Genomic DNA, 19,921 nt, shown 5'->3' on the forward strand with positions numbered 1-19,921 from the left:
AAAAGGCTTAAAAATACAGAAACAAAAAGTTTAAAAAAAGTAAAGATTCTGAAAGGATTGAAGGAGATCTCATAATAATTTAATATAGATTTACAGTAGTAACAATAAATAATAGTTTACTATATGATATGATTAATATCTTTTTTTTTTTTTTAAATGATGGTTTCATTATAAATATGGTGATTGGGCCTATCTCTAATCATGTGGACACCAACGTAATATATGATATTTACCATCTGAATCTAACCATGTCATGTCAACAAATGGAAAAGTCAGCCAGCTGTTTATTATCATGTAATTTATTGTTTCATGTGAACATCTTTATGTGATGTAATGGCCCTACCTCTTTTCTTTTTCTTTTTTTTTTTTGTATTTTATATATATGTATATTTTTTTGTCCTTTTTGCTGTTGTCTCCTTTTTAATTGTTTTGGTTGATATTATGTGATGTATACTTTCTCTTTTGTATGTTCCCATTCTCAGTATTAATAAATAAATATATATATATATATATATATATATATATATATATATATATATATATATATATATATATAATATGGTGCCTTTTGCCCCAATAGCAGGGCGCCTTTTACCCCAAATACCATACTTTTACATATTCTTCAGTTATTGGAAAAAAAGTTGTTTTAATTAGCTTGGACAAAACTGAAAATCATAAAGAAGACCTCTGTTTCAAAATATATTCAATAATTTTAGCGATTATCGTTTGCTACTTAAATCTACAATATTTTTAAAAACATCAAATATTCAATATAATTAGCGCATAATCAACTTTGCGCTGCTGCCCGCGATCGCATCAAGGATCAGCCAAATTTCCATGTGCATCTTGAAAAGCGAATGTTTCACAGACAGCAACATAGTGTCGGCCCAGATCCGGCCCACATCTGGTACACGTGGATTCCACACGTACCAGATGTGGGCCGGATCTGAGCCGACACTATGTTGCTGTCTGGGTTTGGAAAGTGCTACGGCAGGTTTTTGTGCCATCTAGTGGTTTACAGGAAAATCAAATCAAAGGCGCCTTTAGTCCCGTGGTACCCTAATAGTTAACTAGTGCTGCAACTACTACTAGTTCTAGGTAACCTCTGTTACTAGTTAACTATATTTTAAAGCAATGTTAACTAGTGGCAGTTAACTACTGACTATGTTGTATAATGTGATACTGATCACAAGTTAATCAAGTAAAACTGGGTTCAGTAAAACAATCATATATTTTGCATTTGATCTTTAATTTCATGAGAATCAACCATTTAATTATCAAGCGTCAAATTTTATTCTACAATTGTGCATATTATCCTGATCCCTCGAGGTGTGTGGAAATGAACTTGACCACATAGTCAGTCTCTATAGTGTCTATGGTGATAAAGTTGTAGCCTCCCTCCAGAGTGTGAGACACTGATTTTGAAGTGCTCTATCGCTGACATACAGAGCTATTTCAGCCTCATTGAGTCTCTGATCAAAGTAGAAGTGAGTTCTCTCATCCATGATGCAGCAGTATATACACTGCACTCCCAAACTAGAATAGAAAAAAAAAACGAGAAAATTTTTCATGGCATGGCTGTACTTCCGTAGTTTTGGATTTATTTTAATCTAACACTTATTCCTTTGGCATCAAATTTAAGAATAACATATTTTGACAGTTTTTGCTGAATGGTTTACCAATATCCACATATCCTCTTCCTCTGTAAACATGTTTAAAACCTGTCTGAAGACGTATTTGTTTGATGAGGCCTTTGCTACTTTGTAAGGACCATTAGGTTTGGATTAGATGCATTTATATTCTTATTTTTTCTCCTTTTGTTTTTCTCTCTCTTTTATGTCTTTTTTATCCCTTTCTTTCTCTGTATTTTATTGTATTTTATCTTATCCCTTTGAAATTGTACAGCACTTTGGTACATTCTGTGTTTTTTAAGGTGCTTTATAAATACATTTTGATTTGATTCTTTATTTACTATCTAATCACTAATTATACGTGCAATAACACTTTAACACTTTAATAAAAAAGTTACTATTTATTTTTGCATCACATGAAAAGTATAAATGTTCCCAAGAAATTAACTAGTACGTTTTTTTTTTTTTTTTTTACAATTTTGCTAGTAAGTGTATGTCTTGAAGTAGTTAACTGGTAACAAGTTCATTTGTAAATAGTTAACAGTCAAAGTACTAGTAACTACTAGTTCACAATATAATAAAAATGTAGTTAACTAGAAAGGAAGTAAACTAGTACTAGTATTGCAATACACTAATAGTACTAGTATTAATTGCAATAAAAAAAGTTAACTAGTATTTTACTTTAATTTAGAACATTAATATCACTTAACTAGTTTTATACTTAGTACATTAAAGGTATAGCGGAGGATTTTCTTTTTCCGGGTGGATCATCAAGACTATTGGTCCTCCTAAGTGTCAATCATTCTGGTGATATGTTTATAAGGCCGTCGTACATGCTCGTCCCTAGATAGTTTTCACTGGTGAGCTACGGTTTCAGCCATTCCTTTGAAAATGGCTGAGGGTCGCAAGAGAAAAAAAGTCTACGTGTATGAGAAGAAGAGAAAGGCCGCAGAAGATAGAAACAAGACCAGAGTGTTTTTGGGTATTCATTCACACGATGGCGTGCGCTCAAAACACAGGTTGGGCTGCCCACTGATGCCTCAGTCGCGAAGTTTCTACTCGACAGGTAAAGTTTGGCATGCTATTTGGAGAAATCCATTTAAATCACTGCTCGTAAAAGTTCATGTAACGTTAAGCTATGATTAGCGATGCTAGCCCTGGCACAAGTCACGCACCGCGTAGACACGGTAAACATCTCAATTTGTCTAAAGTAGCCTTATGACCAAATGGTAAGAGGTATCACGCTGAAATGTTCTAAAACCTTGTGTGTTCATTTTTGATAATTCCAATGTGTTCACCATAGTATTTATTACACAAATGCAACAAGCTTGTGCATGCTCTCTCGTGCACACGTTTAATAGGCGTTCCCTCTCGGGAGCAGGTAGAGTGTTGCGCATGTGCATTTTTTTAAAAATTGGAGAGGCCGGTTCTTTTCTTAAATTCAGGAAAATCCTCCGCTATACCTTTAATATCACTCATTGCCTAATGACTTACGCAATTAGAATGTTATAATGCGAATCCATGTTCATCCAGATTTTGTAATGTAATAAAAATCTAATCACTAATTTTAAAAGCATTGAAGACAAATTAATACTCATTTAATTAAACATTAGTAAACTGGTTAGACCAGTAACTAGATAACTGACAAGTTACTTTTATTAATTTTGTCACATGCAAGAATAATCCTGTGCTATTTTGACAAGAATACAAAATATTCCTAAGAAGTTAACTAGTAACATAGTTACTAATTACTACTAGTGTGTGCATGTGCTAAAATTGTCATTGTTTAATATTCCAAACTAGCTATCTACCAAATTAGTCACTAGTTAACTAGTAACTACTACTTCACAACTTGATGAAAATTTCGTTAACTAGTAAGATATGTTAACTAGTAGTAGTTAGTACTTGATTAGAACATTAATATCACTTACCTAGTATTATACTTAATTAGTACATGACCAACACTGAAATAGCATTATGCTTAACTAGTACATTAACAACACTTGTTGTTGCCTTAGGGCTAATGAAATCTATATGTAATACATATCATCCAGATTTTGTAATGTAATGTAATATGAGAACAAATTCTTGATTTTTGTAATCATGTAATCCAAATGACATGTAGTCCATTACTGCTCGTCACTGACAGTTATGAAGTATAATGTTTTTAATGAGCGCTTACTGTATTAGATGGGATGCGGTTTCACAACATACCCTTTTCCCACAACTTCCTTTATAGTACAATATCCTGTATTCTCCCCTCTTCTTCTTCCTCCTCTTCCTCTTGATCATCGGTCTGGATGCGAATCTCTGGTCCGTCTTTATGAGATTCAGGCTGGCTCTGAGCACGCTCAGGTTTGGGGGTTGAAACAGATGATGAGGGTGGAGACGGCTGCTGAACAGACATGGCTCGACGCAGCAGCGGAGTGCGCTTGCAGGACAGGAAGTCCGGGGATGGAGACAGGAAGTCCGTTTTGGAGGAAAGGCCAAAAGATCCCTGACGAAGCACCATGCGGTTCTTTTTTGAGCGTGAGCCGTGCTCAAACTCAAGAGAGGAGAGGTGAGCTGCGTAGCCTTCACTCAAAAACTATGACACATGAGAAAGAGACAAAGGGAGGGAAAATTGTCCTTGAAGGGATTCAGTACTGTTAATTAACATAACAGACTAAGAGGAAAATATCTTAACCTGGTAAACTAAAACGACTGAGCTTTACCTGGCACTGGTGCTGATGTTTCTTGGATGGCCTGCCAACAATGTATATCTGATTAGGTGCAAGTCCCAATGTGCTGTATACGGACATGTCCTTCATAGAGCCATACGCCGCACTGATATTAATGTGACACTATGAGGAAACACAAATATATTTTTATAAAAATATTTAAGTTTTTAGAGCCCAGTTACTTCCTTTTCTGCACGCTTCCAAGTGTAATTTAATTACGGTGCAATCTGAAAGTTGATAACTGAGACATGATAAAATATTAGGAGTTTTAAAGAGAGATGAATCAACTAAAGGTTTGTGAGATTACAGGTAATCGATTACAGTCAATCGATTTCTACATTACTACTTCCCTTTATAACCACGCATACACGAACTCTGTGCGCTATGCAAATTCATGTTCTCCCTCTCCCTCTCTCTACCAGCAGCAGCAGCATGTTTCCATTAATTTTATGTTCTGAGCATTTAGCAGAATGATCAGCAGCAGCAACCATAGCTCCTGAGAGTTGTCATGACTGAAATGTTATAAAATGAGGCTAATCATTACTCGCCAATTTGATACTTTCTAAACATCTATAAAGTTGAAAAACAAACATTCAAAACCTACAAAATCATCTTCTAATGTAACATTGTAATGTATAATGTAAATGTTCAGCTGGTGTGTGCAGAGGCAGACCTCTTTCACCAGACTCTTTAGAAAAATGGTTTTCTGACGCAAGGGGTCATGGACGAGTCCTTCTGAGAAGAAGACCATGCCCTGAGGGAAGTTGTGTTGAGAGAGCCAGGACACCACCCTCTGCTTCTGCATGTCAGGACGGCCAGTAATGTAGATGATCAGATACCCAAGATCCTGCCAATGTCTAGAGAATAATCAAAACACAGACATCAAACAGTTGAACTTGACAAATGCAGTCAACACTACAATTTGTGTAAAAATTAGGTATGTTTACATGCACTAATTTCTGTCAATCCAAATAAATCCAATTCAATTTCAGATTCTGAAAGTTCTTTTTATATGAACCCTAATGTCACATTGGTGTTGGGGTTTGGTTCATATTTGTTTAATGTCTTTTATTTTTATAGTTTTAAGTTTTTAAGTTTAGTCAAAGTCATAGTTCCTGTTTGTCATGTGATGTTATGGAAGCAGACGGACAACAAGGTAAGTAATGATAATGGTGTTTATTAAAACAGCAAAGTTTCGGAAGTGAATAAATGTGCAGGAATGGGTGAGTATCAGAGTTCAGATATGGTGAATCCTTGAATGAAATCCGTGAATGAATAATAGTTATTTTCCTTGCAGGAACGACGGGAGGAGAATTCCAGAATGAATACAAACTCCGTTTGAAGAGGATCGGTAGGCTTTCGGCACACACTCACGCACCGCTGACAGGACTGACAGACTTACGGCTCGCACACCGCTGGAGACGAGATCTGGACAGACTGGAATGGAACAGAATTCAGGTAAAAAATCACAGGTACGCATGTTAGTGAAACTCGCAGAGAGAAGCACTAATAGTCTGCTTCGTATCAACGAGCCCGGACAATGAGAGATGTGTGGTGTGTGCTTATGAAGCAGAGTGGCTGATAGGGTGCAGGTGTGTGTCGTTAAAACTCAGGTGATTGTGATCGCTGGGTGATTGTGGTGGAAGAACCTGGCCAATCCGTGACATTACCCCCCTCCCCAGGGCCCGCTCCTGAGGGCCGAAGTCTCCGGTGCCGTGGTGGTCTTCCTCGTCCACGAGGTGCAGGGTACTGAGGATGGCTGGAATGGAATTCCTCCATGAGCGTGGGATCTAGGATGTCGACTCTTGGGACCCATGATCTTTCTTCTGGTCCGTATCCTTCCCAGTCGACGAGATATTCCAATTGACCACCACGACGTCGGGACTGCAGAATTTCTCGAACGGAGTAGATGGACCCTTCCTCCAGCATCAAGGGGGGAGGGGGTTCCTCTTCGTGGCCAGGTTCTGTGGAGGGAATAAGAGGTTTGTGAAAGGGTTTGAGCAAGGAAATGTGAAATGTGGGGTGAATTCTGTATTGCGGTGGTAGTTGGAGTTTGTAGGTGACGGGATTGACCTGTTCCAAGACGGTAAAGGGGCCAACAAACCTGGGACTAAGTTTTTTGGAGGGCAGTCGCAGACGTATATCGCGAGTGGAGAGCCAAACTTTATCTCCAGGAACATAGACTTGCCCCGAAATCCTCCTCCGGTCAGCGACTGTCTTGGATCTGCGAACTGCCCTCTGCAGATGGTGGTGAGCTCCGTCCCAGACTCTCTCGCTCTCCCAAAACCAGTAATCCACTGCGGGGACCTCAGATGGTTCACCATTCCAGGGAAATAGTGGAGGTTGGAATCCAAGGATACACTGGAATGGTGTGAGGCCTGTCGTGGGTTGCCGCAGTGAATTTCAGAAACTGGTTCCAGGAGTTCTGATGATCATGACAGAAGGTCCTGAAGAACCGCCCCACTTCCTGGATCTTCCTCTCCGTCTGGCCGTTGGTCTGAGGGTGGTAGCCAGAGGAGAGGCTGACTGTCACACCTAGGAGTTTAAAGAACGACTTCCATACCCGGGATATGAATTGGGGTCCCTTGTCTGATACAATGTCTTCTGGGATCCCGTAATAACGAAAGACATGATTGAAGAGAAGTTCGGCGGTCTCCAGGGCAGTGGGAAGACCTTTTAGTGGTAATAGCCTGCAGAACTCAGAGAATCGATCTACAATGACGAAGATGCAGGTGTTTCCATCCGATGAAGGTAGATCGGTCATGAAGTCAACTCCTAGGTGTGACCAGGGGCGGTTAGGAATTGGCAAGGGATGGAGCTTTCCTGCAGGTAGATGTCTGGGACTTTTGGACATTGCACACTCCTTACAACCTTGTACATACCTCCTCACATCCCTTGCCATGTCCGGCCACCAGAAGCGCTCGGATAATAGCGAGAGAGGATGTCCAGTACCCAGAGAGGTATGAATGGTGTGAATGAGATCTACCCGTTGTGTCCTAGGAATGAACTGACGATCAGGTGGGCAGCCCAGCGGAGGTCGGGGATCAGGAGTGGTGACGGCTAGAGGAACAGACCATTCGATGGGACTTATGATGATGTCTTCGGGTATAATGTTGGTGGCTGTCTCGGGTGTTTCTGGAGAATCATGTAATCTGGATAAAGCATCGGCACGGACATTCTTAGAACCAGGACGATAGGTAATGGAGAAGTGAAATCTTGAGAAAAATAATGACCATCTGGCCTGACGGGGGCAGAGTCGCTTTGTACTGGAGATTTTTATGGTCAGTGATTACTTGAAATGGATGGATGGCGCCCTCCAGCCAGTGTCGCCACTCCTCCAGGGCGAGCTGGAAGGCTGCGGCAGCTTCAGGGGTCCAGAGAAGGTTTTTCGGTTTACCTTTGAGCAAGTTGGTGAGTGGAGTGGTGATGATGCTGTAACCTCGTATGAAGCGTCTGTAAAAATTGGCGAAACCCAGAAATCTCTGAAGCTCCTTGATCGTGGTGGGTTCTGGCCAGGTAGTTACCGCAGAAACCTTCCTCTCATCCATGCGGACCCCCTGACGGTCAATGATGTAACCCAAGAACTGGACTGATGGAAGATGAAAGGAACACTTCTCTGCCTCCAGAAAGAGTTGGTGTTCTCTGAGTCTGTGGAGGACCTCCGCAACGTGGTGGCGATGTTCGGCCTCACTCCGGGAGTAGATGAGGATGTCATCTATATAGACGACCACGAATTGATGCAGAAACTCCCGGAGGACTTCATGTATGAAGTTCTGGAATACGGAGGGGGCGTTGACCAAACCATAGGGCATTACGAGATATTCATAGTGGCCAGTAGGGGTCACAAAGGCGGTCTTCCATTCATCCCCCTCACGTATTCTCACCAGGTTGTAAGCGCTGCGGAGGTCCAACTTCGTGAAGATGGTAGTTGAACGAAGTTGTTCGAGGGCCGCAGGGACGAGAGGAAGGGGATATTTGAATTTGACGGTGCCTTGGTTTAGGGTCCGGTAATCAATACATGGCCGCAGCCCTCCATCCTTCTTGGCAACAAAAAAGAAGCTGGATGCTGCGGGAGATGTAGAAGGACGAATATATCCTTGACTGAGAGCTTCCTGTATATAATACTCCATGGCATTGGTCTCCGGAAGTGACAACGGGTAGATCTTACCTCTGGGTAAAGGAGCATTAGGAATCAGGTCAATGGCGCAGTCCCATGGCCGATGAGGTGGTAACTGGGAAGCTCTCTTGGGGCAGAAGATGTCCTGGAAAGAGGAGTAGATGTCAGGAATATTCGTGGACTGTTTCTCGAGTGGACTTTCAACTGATGTGACATAGACTGGAACAGGTTTCGGAATAGGACGTGGAAGAACTGGAAAACATCTTGATAGGCACTCCTTGCCCCATTTTATCACTTCCCCGGAGCCCCAAGAGATGATGGGATCGTGCTTCACCAGCCACGGACGCCCAAGTATGATATCCACGTTGGCTCCCTCCAGAACCAGCAACTGAATATCCTCCTTGTGTAGGGCTCCGATTTGAAGTGATATGGTTTCACATTTCCGGTGAATACGTGGACGTGCAGTGATGGACTTAGTTATGGATTGAATTTGGTAAACATTCGACAAGGCTTCGGTACGGAGCTGGAGCTGGCAACAGAGGGTCCCCGAGATGAAATTTCCTGCTGACCCAGAGTCGATGAGAGCGTTAGCTGAAACAGAGGATGTATGGGTGGTTAACTGGACACAAGTAGAGAGAGGATGCATTTTTTCAACATCAGAACGAATAACACTCACCGAAGTACGTATGGGACGAAGTGGACAGTTCAGCCGAACATGACCACTGGCTCCACAATACATGCATAGACCCCGGGTCAGCCTCCTCTGTCGCTCAGCAGCGGTAAGTTTACCAGATTCGGTGATCATAGGTTCTGGTTCTGGAGGGCTGGCGGCTTCAGATGGACGGAGGAGTGTAGTAGTTGTAGAGTCAGAATGGGACTGATAAGATTGTATACGGTCTGAGCATCTGATTGATTGCTGTATGAACTTCTCGAGCCCTATATTGTCATCCAAAGCAGCCAACTGCAGACGGAGTTGGGGGGCAAGACCAAGCCGGTAGGTGGTCAGTAAGGACCGCTCGTTCCATCCACTGGCCGCAGCTAGAGTACGAAAGCGAAGGGCATATTCATGAGTAGACATCGTTCCTTGAGATAAATGATAGAGTTGCTCACCGGCAGATATTTCTCCATCCGCTCGGCCAAATACTTCCTTGAAGTGGGAAACGAATGCTTGGATAGAGCGACTGGCTGGGCTGGCTTGACTCCAGATAGTTTCGGCCCATTGGAGAGCTGGTCCGGTGAGGAGAGATGTGATGAATGCAATCTTGGACTGGTCAGTGGGATATAGAGTAGGTTGCATGGTGAATGTTAAAGAGCACTGAAGCAAAAATCCGTTGCACTCCTCCGCCCCGCCAGAGTAGGGCGCTGGTCGAGCCATGGGACTGGAAGGTGCGGTGGTCGAAGAAGTGCTCGGTGGTGGTGGTGGTGCTGGTGGTGTGGAAGGCGTGATGGTAAGAGAGGATAATAATAATACCCTCTTTAGTGAATCCACCAGCTCTTGGAAGGGATCGGGAACACTCATGCTGTTTACTGTCTTTGGTCCGGGCTTACTGTTATGGAAGCAGACGGACAACAAGGTAAGTAATGATAATGGTGTTTATTAAAACAGCAGAGTTTCGGAAGTGAATAAACATGCAGGAATGGGTGAGTATCAGAGTTCAGATATGGTGAATCCTTGAATGAAATCCGTGAATGAATAATAGTTATTTTCCTTGCAGGAACGACGGGAGGAGAATTCCAGAATGAATACAAACTCCGTTTGAAGAGGATCGGTAGGCTTTCGGCACACACTCACGCACCGCTGACAGGACTGACAGACTTACTGACAGGCACACCGCTGGAGACGAGATCTGGACAGACTGGAATGGAACAGAATTCAGGTAAGAAATCACAGGTACGCATGTTAGTGAAACTCGCAGAGAGAAGCACAAAGAGTCCGCTTCGTATCAACGAGCCCGGACAATGAGAGATGTAGGTGTGTGTCGTTAAAACTCAGGTGACTGTGATCGCTGGGTGATTGTGGTGGAAGAACCTGGCCAATCAGTGACATGTGATTCCTTGCCCTTGAGTGATCATGTCATGCGCTTCCCTAGTCTCATGTGTAATGTTCTGATTGGTTGTTCAGGTCATGTGTTTCTCTGTTCTGTTTTGTGATTTGTCTTGATTGTTTCTTATTTGCTCATTAGTCTTTGTGTATACATAACACTCATGTTTCATTGTTCCTTTGTCTAGCTTTGTTCACTAAACTACTGTTTAGTGAATCCATGTCTAGTCCAGGTTTATGTTCAAGTTATGTTTGTTATGGTCATAGTCAAGTTCAAGTCAAGTCTTTGGTACTTTTTTACTTATTTGGATCACATTTTGGTTTCAATAAACTAAGGGGACTATTCATACCATCTAAGTTTTGAAATCCGATTCACATATTTGTTTACATGTGCATTACATGTATTCCGAACCAAACTTCAGTGTATACACAAAGTTCAGAACCAAAAGTAAAGTCACCATGTTAATGTCACTGGACTTACTATGGACATAATTGTCGTTTTTACCTTGATGACATATTTAAATAGAAAACTGAAAGCTATTTTAGCTAATATTTATTATATATTCAGCATCTTCAAATATTCAGATGTAAATAAACATACGCACATTTGTAAAACATATGTAAACATATGCATTGCGGTACTACGCATTTTCACATTCAAGATTACTAGCGGATTATTTGTTTGCATGCAATGAGATTGTTTACTTGTCTTCCCATTATGCTATTTCTAATTTAAATTAAATGTATTAATCCAAGAGGTAAAACGCAAGCAAAACGAGTGCATAGCACAAACAATACTCGACAATGAAAGAAAGGAAATGAGGAACTTAAATACACATTGACGATTAACTCAAAAACTAACAGGTGTGATTGTGAATGAGTGTCCATGACAACAGTTAGTGGCGGGAAAAGGAGAACAAATGAAAAGAGGTGACTAAACATACTGACAGAAAACAAAAACAAACTTAGGCAACATGTGACGGACAGGCCAAAATAACAATTTTATAGATGACAACATTCAAACATACATAGATGTGTTTAAAACAGAAACGTTCACACTTTATATTAGGTGTCCCTAAGTACTATGTACTTATATCAAAACACTTTTGCTGCTATTGAGGTGGGACAGGGGTAAGGTTAGTGACAGGTTTGGTGGTATGGGCATGTTTAAGGGTGGGTTAAGGTGTGAAGGAAGAGTCAACAGTGTAATTTTAGATGTAATTACAGAAATTAATTACAGCTGTAATTACACACAGGTATTTTCTTTTTAAATATAAGTACAATGTAAAAACATGTATGACACAATAAGTGCATTGTATCAAATTATGAATTTAAATGTTCATACACAGTAGTTAAAGACACTTAATATAAAGTGGGACCTAAAATCATGGAATTTGTGCCCTTTTTAAGCACTGGGACACGATACAAGTTTATTGTATTACATTTATTAACAGGAATATAAAGGTGTGGTTACATTAGCGAAATGTTGTGTGGGGAAAAAAGGATCCATTGTCTATTATCAATTGCAATGTATGAAGCAAAACTCACAGTCAGCTTTCAGGCGGTCCACACAGTGAATTTGTCTAAATTGACTAACGTTTGAAACCCATTCCGAAATCTGTGTGCGGAAACCTTTCGCACTCATGCAGAATTTCCTATCCTGTGGATTCTTATAATTACTACATTTCACACACAAAAAAATTAACCAGACAGCGGTAAATGTGGCAGCACATTAAGACTTAATGTATCTAAGATCAAAGTATTTGTCATTAGTCACACGTTTACCTGACCACATCCACAGCCCCGGGGCGGACTTTGGGATCACTTCCCATTAGGGAAACACTGGCAGCAAAGGAGCCATCAATACTAAACACCACACACTCCATTCCCCGTGGCAACACTGTGAGGAATGCCTCAGCGCTTGTCTGATCACCTCTGTAAAGAAAAATAAAGAAACGCAACCAGCTCAGGTAGTAAATTCCTCCATTCTCCATTCCATGTTCTATAGATACATATTAAGAGGATTCACAGTTTTGTGATGAGAATGTGAGTACTTACTTGACCACCATTTTGATGGGGTAAACACCCACCCCCAGTTTTTTATCATCAGGGATGGTGTAGGACACACGTCCGTTGCTGCTGGTCACCACAGTGTCAAACAGCACCCAACGGCCAGAGGCAGGCTGGGTCTTCAAAAACACATCCACCTGAGAATCAGACAGGAACTCATAAACATACATGCAAGATCATAATTTGTAGTTTCAATAAACTGTTTTGTATGAAATGCTTTTTTTGTGCCAGCTATCCATTAGAATGGGAATCTAAAGCCGCTTTTCCACTGTTGGGCAGAACGGTTCTAAGAACAATTCCAGTTGTATTTCCACTTGAGCCTGGTACGGCATGGCACGATTACAAACCATTCTTGGCTCGGAATTCTCAGCATGGATGATAGAATGCATGTAGTGACGTTGCCACTCAGGATCGGTCACTTGTCTGTAGGCTGGCTACCATTTTCTCTGTAGCTGGCTAATTTGAGTGACATAAACAAATTAATAATAAAATTAAAAGAAATATCTGATCATCCTCCATAACGCGGTCGCGATTTACATCTAATATTGTCTGCAACTCTTGCGTTAACAAGGCAATGACTGATGTGTTTGTATTTATATTCCAAAGAGTGGCCATTATCAGCCCCACAGTGGCCACTTGGCCTGACTGCATTAAATGGAACGATTAAGCAAAGAGAACGGTTTGGCCCGATGTCGGAAAAGCGGCTTAACAGATTTTCTCCAGACCTCTTTGTTTTGTAGCATTGGTCATGATGCTTGTTGTTACGACATCAACAATACCTTCTCTCCCGTTAGGGTCACCATGTCAAGAGGGCCATACATAAATCGGCCCACCAGCGTCTGCGGACCATCTTCTGTCACAATGACATCATGAACTCTGTGATTTGCCGTTACATTCTGTTAATGAATAATAATAATATGATTGAGCCTTAAAAACAAAGGTATGTTCATAAACTCACTATTAAAATCTGTTGCATTCCCAGTTTACAAGATAGATAAAATGTTTTCTGTCTTCTTTATGAAAGGACATTGAATGTTAATTACATCAGAAAAGTTTTAATGATTCTCCAGGACAATGCATTTGCACTTGCATGCATTTGCAACTACATATATTGTGAGACTTAGTAAATCGCAACTACCTTGTACTTCAGTCTAATTCTTTAGGGAATGTGGAAACACCTAACAAGAGCTCTCAAAGTAATTCATGTTTACAGCATAAGATTACAGCATTAGAAAGAGTTCTCAACACCCAATTTAGGTAAACATGGAAAAGGACCCACAAGCTACACTGGCAGGATAAATATTGCAATACATGAGCATCAACATGATAAAACTTTAATTACCATTAGTTATATAAAACGCCTACATTTTGAGCTGGGGGAGTTTAAAATTAGTTCTTACAGTTTGACTGACACCAACAAGAATTTGAACGGCTAGTATCATCTCAGGTTACGACTGTAAGCATGGTTCTCTGAGAAGGGGAACAAGACACTGCGTAATGGAGTTGACGCAATGGGAACGCTCCTCATGAGCTGGAATCTGAAGAATGTGTTACACTCCAATCTCGATTAGCAACCACAGTCAGGTGACGACAGAGTATATAAGGGTGCCTAGAAAAAACCTCACCAGCTTTATTTGTCTGAAGTAAAACGTACAGGCATGCCGAAAGTATAGCAACACTATGCATTGTCTCGTTCCCCTTCTCAGGGAACCATGGTTACAGTCGTAACCTGAGATGTTTCCTTTTGAAGTAGAACTCTACACTGCATCATGGAATTTACACTATGGGAACGAAATACTAGGGTTGGGTATCGATACCGGTGCCAAATCAAAACTTTTAAATGGTACCGGTGCCTAAAAGGTGCCTGAACCGATACTTTAAAAAAAAAGAGAGCCTCAAAACGATGGTGAATAAGATTAAAGAGCGTTTTTTTTATTGAAAAAAAAAAAAAAAAGATTCGTAAAATTTTATATATTAAAATGTTTGAGTAAATATATAAATATAAGTAGTCTATATACAAAACGCAACAAATTTACATAACAAATTCACAATAAAACCTAAGCCACCTAACCCAAATACAATAATTTAACACTAAATAACACTACAGTACTAATAACAGCAAAGTAGTCTGTATTCTTGGTATGCTACAAACCAGCTTTAAAAATCAGCAATTCTTTTCACATTTTTTGCCTTCTCTGGGCAAATATGACACCTCTCCTGACTTATTGCATGTCCTGCACAAGGAGAGCGTTATTTTAGAATGCATCACCTTAAATGCTGTGACACAAAACCTATTGTGGAAGAACAACACCGTCATGTTTACAACTGTGACAATGAGCATTCATCAGGATCAACTGAATGCTGGATTTTTTTAAACGTACGTGAGGTTCGCGGCTCTATTGTTGCAGTAAACTTGCACAACGTTCTTGAATGAATAATTTATTACATGCTTGCACCCACAAGGAATTTTTCTTGGTACTGAAGCTTCCAGTGCACATATACAATTCAACCGACAGCTGAGGCATTTAAGTGGCACCAAAATGAGGCACCGAAATTTTGATTCGGTCCGGTTACATACCGGTTACTTAGGTACCGGTTCCATATCAGTGCCCGGTTTTGGTACCCAACCCTACGAAATACCCAGTACGCCATACTGCCAAAATGCCTGCTCACAGTGCTTTGAAATCACCAGCGAAATAAGTTGTAACCAAAGATTGCCATACAGCGTATCTAGTGACCCAGAACTACCAGTCTGAGGCAATGTCTGCAGCTCAATACTACCCATATCATTTAATTTATTTGACCCAGAGGTAGAACTGACTAGGTAGATCACAGCCTCACTGTATCTGCCAACCAGAGAGGAGGGTCATTCTAGTTCCAGAGGGACAACCTCCAACCATTCTCTACCAAGTAGCTCTTGACGGCTGATGGTTACCCATTCCTACAGTTCTAGTGAATGACAGAGAGCGGGCCGCTAGCTGCGACAGAGTCCAATTTTTTATGTCCGCACTTATCACCTACAGGTATAGACTGGAGAGGCAACAACTGAAGGAGTGACATACAGAGGCAGGAAAGCTCATTCTCCTTCTTGTACTGCCCATCCATACATGAGAACAGACCGATCCAGCCTTCAATCTAAGAGGGGGCTAGATAGCTGCCCCTTGCCAAAGGGAAGTGCCAACCTGTTACTCCAAAATTAATGTAAATCGACAATAAGCAAATTTATGCTTCTCAGCCCCATGCCACAGAAGGCATCAGGAGAGGAAGTAGGACGCTAAAGAGGTATTGCCCAATCTTCCTGTACTGTCTAGCCCATTGAAATGTGATCGCAGAGGGAGCACATCGCTAACACCTCTGCACTCCAAGTGTCAGAGGGGTAAGGATGACCAATGATGATGTGGGACGCAGGTTGAGTTATCTGCCCACCATACACATTTATCAAAACCTAACTGTTATAAAGGGAGCATATTGCTACCATATTGAAACTGCCGACACTGATATAACAGACAGAGAGAGGCTTGGGATGCGAGCAGTGTAATTGCCCATCTTTTCCACCTTCTGCCCATTTGAAATATGAATGGTACTGAAACTGCCTCTGCACCCAGTTCACTGAAGAGCGCCAGATGGAGAGTGGAACATGACAGCGTGGAATACCCAATCTCTTCCTCTAGATCTACTACTTATGTGCCACCAGGGAGGCACATCAATACCACGTCATACTCTTAGAACTAGCAAGACGACAAATGATAAAGTGATGTGCAGTTTGCCACATACACCTCGTAACCACATAGTCCTTTCTGCCCTGGGAAGGGCAGCAAGTAAAAGAATGGGATGCAGCCGCGTTAGAGCTCAGTTCTACATCTGCAACACCCAATGCACCAGAGCGCATGTCCATATCATCTCCATAGTGTAAGCTTTCTGGAGACAATAAGGGAGCAGACATTTTCACAAGTCCCTAAAGGCCAAGTCAAGTCCCAAGTCTTTGAGGTCCAAGTCCAAGTCAAGTCAAAAAGTCTTTGAGGTCCAAGTTAAGTCTCAATCTCAAGAAATAGTTCTTTCAGCTATTTATTGTAATTAACAGTGTTTTGAAATATCAAAACTGATTTCTACTTCAAAAATATGTAATAATGCACACAAAGTATTACTTAAAGTTAGCTTGGTAGGCTTGCAACATAACCATGGTGTGCAAAGCCCCACCAGCCTGGCCCTACGCCACATACACCTTGCCAACAAATCTGGTATTGCTTCAAAGACAAGGCTGGAGCCTTCCATAAGGATCCCGCACCGGGGACGAGATAGCTCGCAAATGACTCCTCAACCTGGGGCATCCCCGCATATCCATGCTCATCAAGCCCCTTAATGTTGGCCCAACTGTTCATTACAGGGGCATGAACAGGCTGAAAATGCCTTCTCCCACGACCTTGGCACCTTAGTGTGGAGATCGGGGAGGAAAGGAAGGCTCACTGGAGCAGGATGCTTATGACCTGCAAGGAATCGCTCATCCTGCTTGGGGCAGTTTCAAAAGCTTTTAAAAAATGTTACGGACCCTATACTGTTAAATGGTAGTGTATATCACTACAGTATTTTGAATCAAATGTTCTGCAGGGGCCCTATTTGTTCAAAAATGCAGACTAGACATGAAACATTATTATTATTATTTTACATTTCCAGGTAAATGATATGTATTATAAAATCAATCACACTGTACAACATTTTTTCATCAAGAATAGTAATTGCAGGTAATTTCATGTGATATTAACCCGTAATTTGACATGTGTCCGCCTGCGAAGCCACTTCTCACGGGGGCTGGATGGAGAGATTGGAATAGCGTCCGAACAATTGGCCTCCCCAGCCTTCAGACAGTCACACCGCATTACCTAACAAGGAAAGTGGCAGAAAAACTGTGCTGTAAATTTCCAATCCTATGAACGCAAGGCTTTGTCTGAATGAATCTCAAATGTACGGAGGGTCCGAAAGTATGACAAATACTGAAAACACTTCTATTTTGCATTTGAAAATAGCATTTGAAATTGAATACTTTTTTTTTTTAAATGTAGTTGAAATGAAATGAAAAATTTCAATTTAAATGAAATCAAAGCAATTTAAATAAAAACAAAAAATTTATTAACAGATTTAAATAAATAAAAACGTGTAAAAAAACAGACCCTACAGTACATTTTTTTTATAAAATATTTAATAATAATCATTTGATTTAGTATGCTTACAAGAAGACATTTTTTGCATTTAATGTTAGTGCTTTCTTTGTTTTCTTCTCTATCTGTCTCTGCTCCTTTCTACTTCATAATTCTCAGTAATGTGTTGTTAAAACTGTTCCCATGAGTCTGTGTCCTCTCTGGCATGACATTAGACAACATTTGCTGTAGACATTAAACTTAAAGAGCTGCAGTTCTTTTCCAAATATATTCACTGGATGACGCATTTCAGCATTATTACATAGTCTGTGTTGTTTGGCCCCTCTCCCCCCTCCCCCTCTTTGTTTAGAAGAAAGCTCATTGTTTGACACAGCGTCTCTGTAGAGCTCTTGAACAGATTGAGGAGTGAGTCACAAGTTCACGTGAACTTAAACAAGGAGGTCTATGACAGCTGCAGAAAAAGCAATCCGTTAGCATTCTCATTCATCCTAATAGCAGTTGCTTGACTGATGCAGATTTCCCTGAAAGAATGTGATTTGAATTCAGCCATATTTGCTCTTGGGTGTTCAGGTCAGCTAACAGTTTTTTTGTTTTGTTTTGTTTTTTTTGCCAATCAACAGAGCCACAAATGCCATGTGACTAATTCCTGGCAGCAAGTAAAATGCATAAAATCTGTAATCTGTTTGGAATCAGAACTAGCATTCTAGCATTTGCTTTTTTGATCTAATCGGTCAAACAAGTTTGCAAATGGTCTAAAATTGTTAGTGGTTCAGTGATTCATTTAGACAGTTTGAATCATTTGCTGCAGTCTCTCACACCAAAATAGCAATTAGATACTTTATAAGACATAACACACAAAGAGAGCTGGATGAGTTGGATATTCACTGTACCTACAATAAATTTTAGGAAACAAAATTGGCAAATGTCTTCTATTATTTGTCAGCCATGAAGGAGATCATTATTGTGCATGCAGTTTGTGAATGGCTCTGTAATGCAAATAAAAACAATTTATATAAAAATTAGTCTCAAATGGGAACACTTTTTTATTGAGGGGCCAGTGCCCCATTATTGATGGCAAGGCAAGAAACCCCCCTGATATAATATATTTGTGATTTATAGGATATGTTGTTTGCAAAGATAATATAGAATATAAAAAGGTGCTGTTTGCCCACAAATTGTTTAGCTACAGCATCTAATTGTAGGAGCTATAAAAAATCCTATTCTACTGTGTAATGTTAGTCTGACACTGTGCTGTATTTATTTACTGAACCTGTTTAAATCTGAGGAAGCCCCTGAGCCTTCAACACATAAAGAGGAACATATATCTTTTATGCCAAAATTTTCCAGTTCACAAGGGTGTAGTGATTGATTTGTTTACAGGTAGCTACTAACAATATAAGTCTTGAATAAACTATCTATAGCTGACCTTAAAGAAACCAGGAACGACAGCCTACTTCATTCAATTTTGATTCTATCTGTATAATTGTCTGATCAGATGGAAAACATGGCTGAAATTTAGGTTTTTAAGCTTTTTAAGCAAAAGGGTGCAAATATCTGGGGAAATCTTGGGACAACACAGCATTTATCTTGCCATCCATCAGAACTCCAGCGTGTATGTGCTGGATGTAAGAGCTTAAAGTCAGCATGAAATGAAAATTCACCATATCTATTTTCTAAAAACATGTTTTTGTGAATGATTCATCTGTGAATGACAGACTTCTCTCTGAGGATGTTTGCAGGACTTCTCTAATCATTTTGTCCAATTAAACACAATTGACTGCAAGCTCACATTCAGATCTGTCTCCATCTAATCAACAACTAATGGATTAAACCAAGACCTCACCCTATTTTTTTTTTTTTCAAGTTTTACTTGATTCTATGTCACAATATGGAAGAAAAGATCTGTCGCTACATCCGTTAAATTGATTTTAAAATTTATCTTGAAGGAATAATCCAACCAAAACTGAAAATCCTATTATCACTTACTCATCCTCATGGTGTGACATGAGGGTTTATGACTTTATTTATATGACTTGTATTCTGTGGAACACAAAAGAAGATATTTTGAAAAACTTTGTGAAACAAACAACATTGGAGCCCACTGACTTTCATTGTACGGACAAAACATTTCTAGAAATATCTTGTTTAAAGTGTAAAGTGTATTGTTCAGTTCCCTTTTAAGGGAACGA

The 19,921-nt window shown here is 40.4% G+C and overlaps 1 protein-coding gene across 4 annotated transcripts in view; it reads right to left on the minus strand.

The window, feature by feature from the left end:
* Window positions 1-19,921, minus strand: part of plrdgb (PITP-less RdgB-like protein) — a 103,134-nt gene that overhangs the window by 2,961 nt on the left and 80,252 nt on the right. For 3 of the 4 annotated variants that reach the window (XR_014032018.1, XR_014032019.1, XR_014032020.1), the window contains exons 13-19: window positions 17,340-17,456; window positions 13,359-13,475; window positions 12,568-12,716; window positions 12,295-12,444; window positions 5,025-5,208; window positions 4,346-4,474; window positions 3,814-4,218 (exon numbers count right to left, since the gene is read on the minus strand). Coding sequence is in view for 1 of the 4 variants with exons in the window: in XM_081391857.1 (XP_081247983.1) it covers window positions 3,865-4,218; window positions 4,346-4,474; window positions 5,025-5,208; window positions 12,295-12,444; window positions 12,568-12,716; window positions 13,359-13,475; window positions 17,340-17,456 (1,200 nt within the window). In the remaining 3 variants the exon portion in view is untranslated. The remainder of the gene's footprint in view (window positions 1-3,813; window positions 4,219-4,345; window positions 4,475-5,024; window positions 5,209-12,294; window positions 12,445-12,567; window positions 12,717-13,358; window positions 13,476-17,339; window positions 17,457-19,921) is intronic. The other variant, XM_081391857.1, reaches the window with a different exon arrangement.

Source organism: Scardinius erythrophthalmus (genome assembly GCF_964197995.2).
Source record: "Scardinius erythrophthalmus genome assembly, chromosome: 17".
In the NCBI taxonomy this organism is placed as follows: Eukaryota; Metazoa; Chordata; class Actinopteri; order Cypriniformes; family Leuciscidae; genus Scardinius; species Scardinius erythrophthalmus.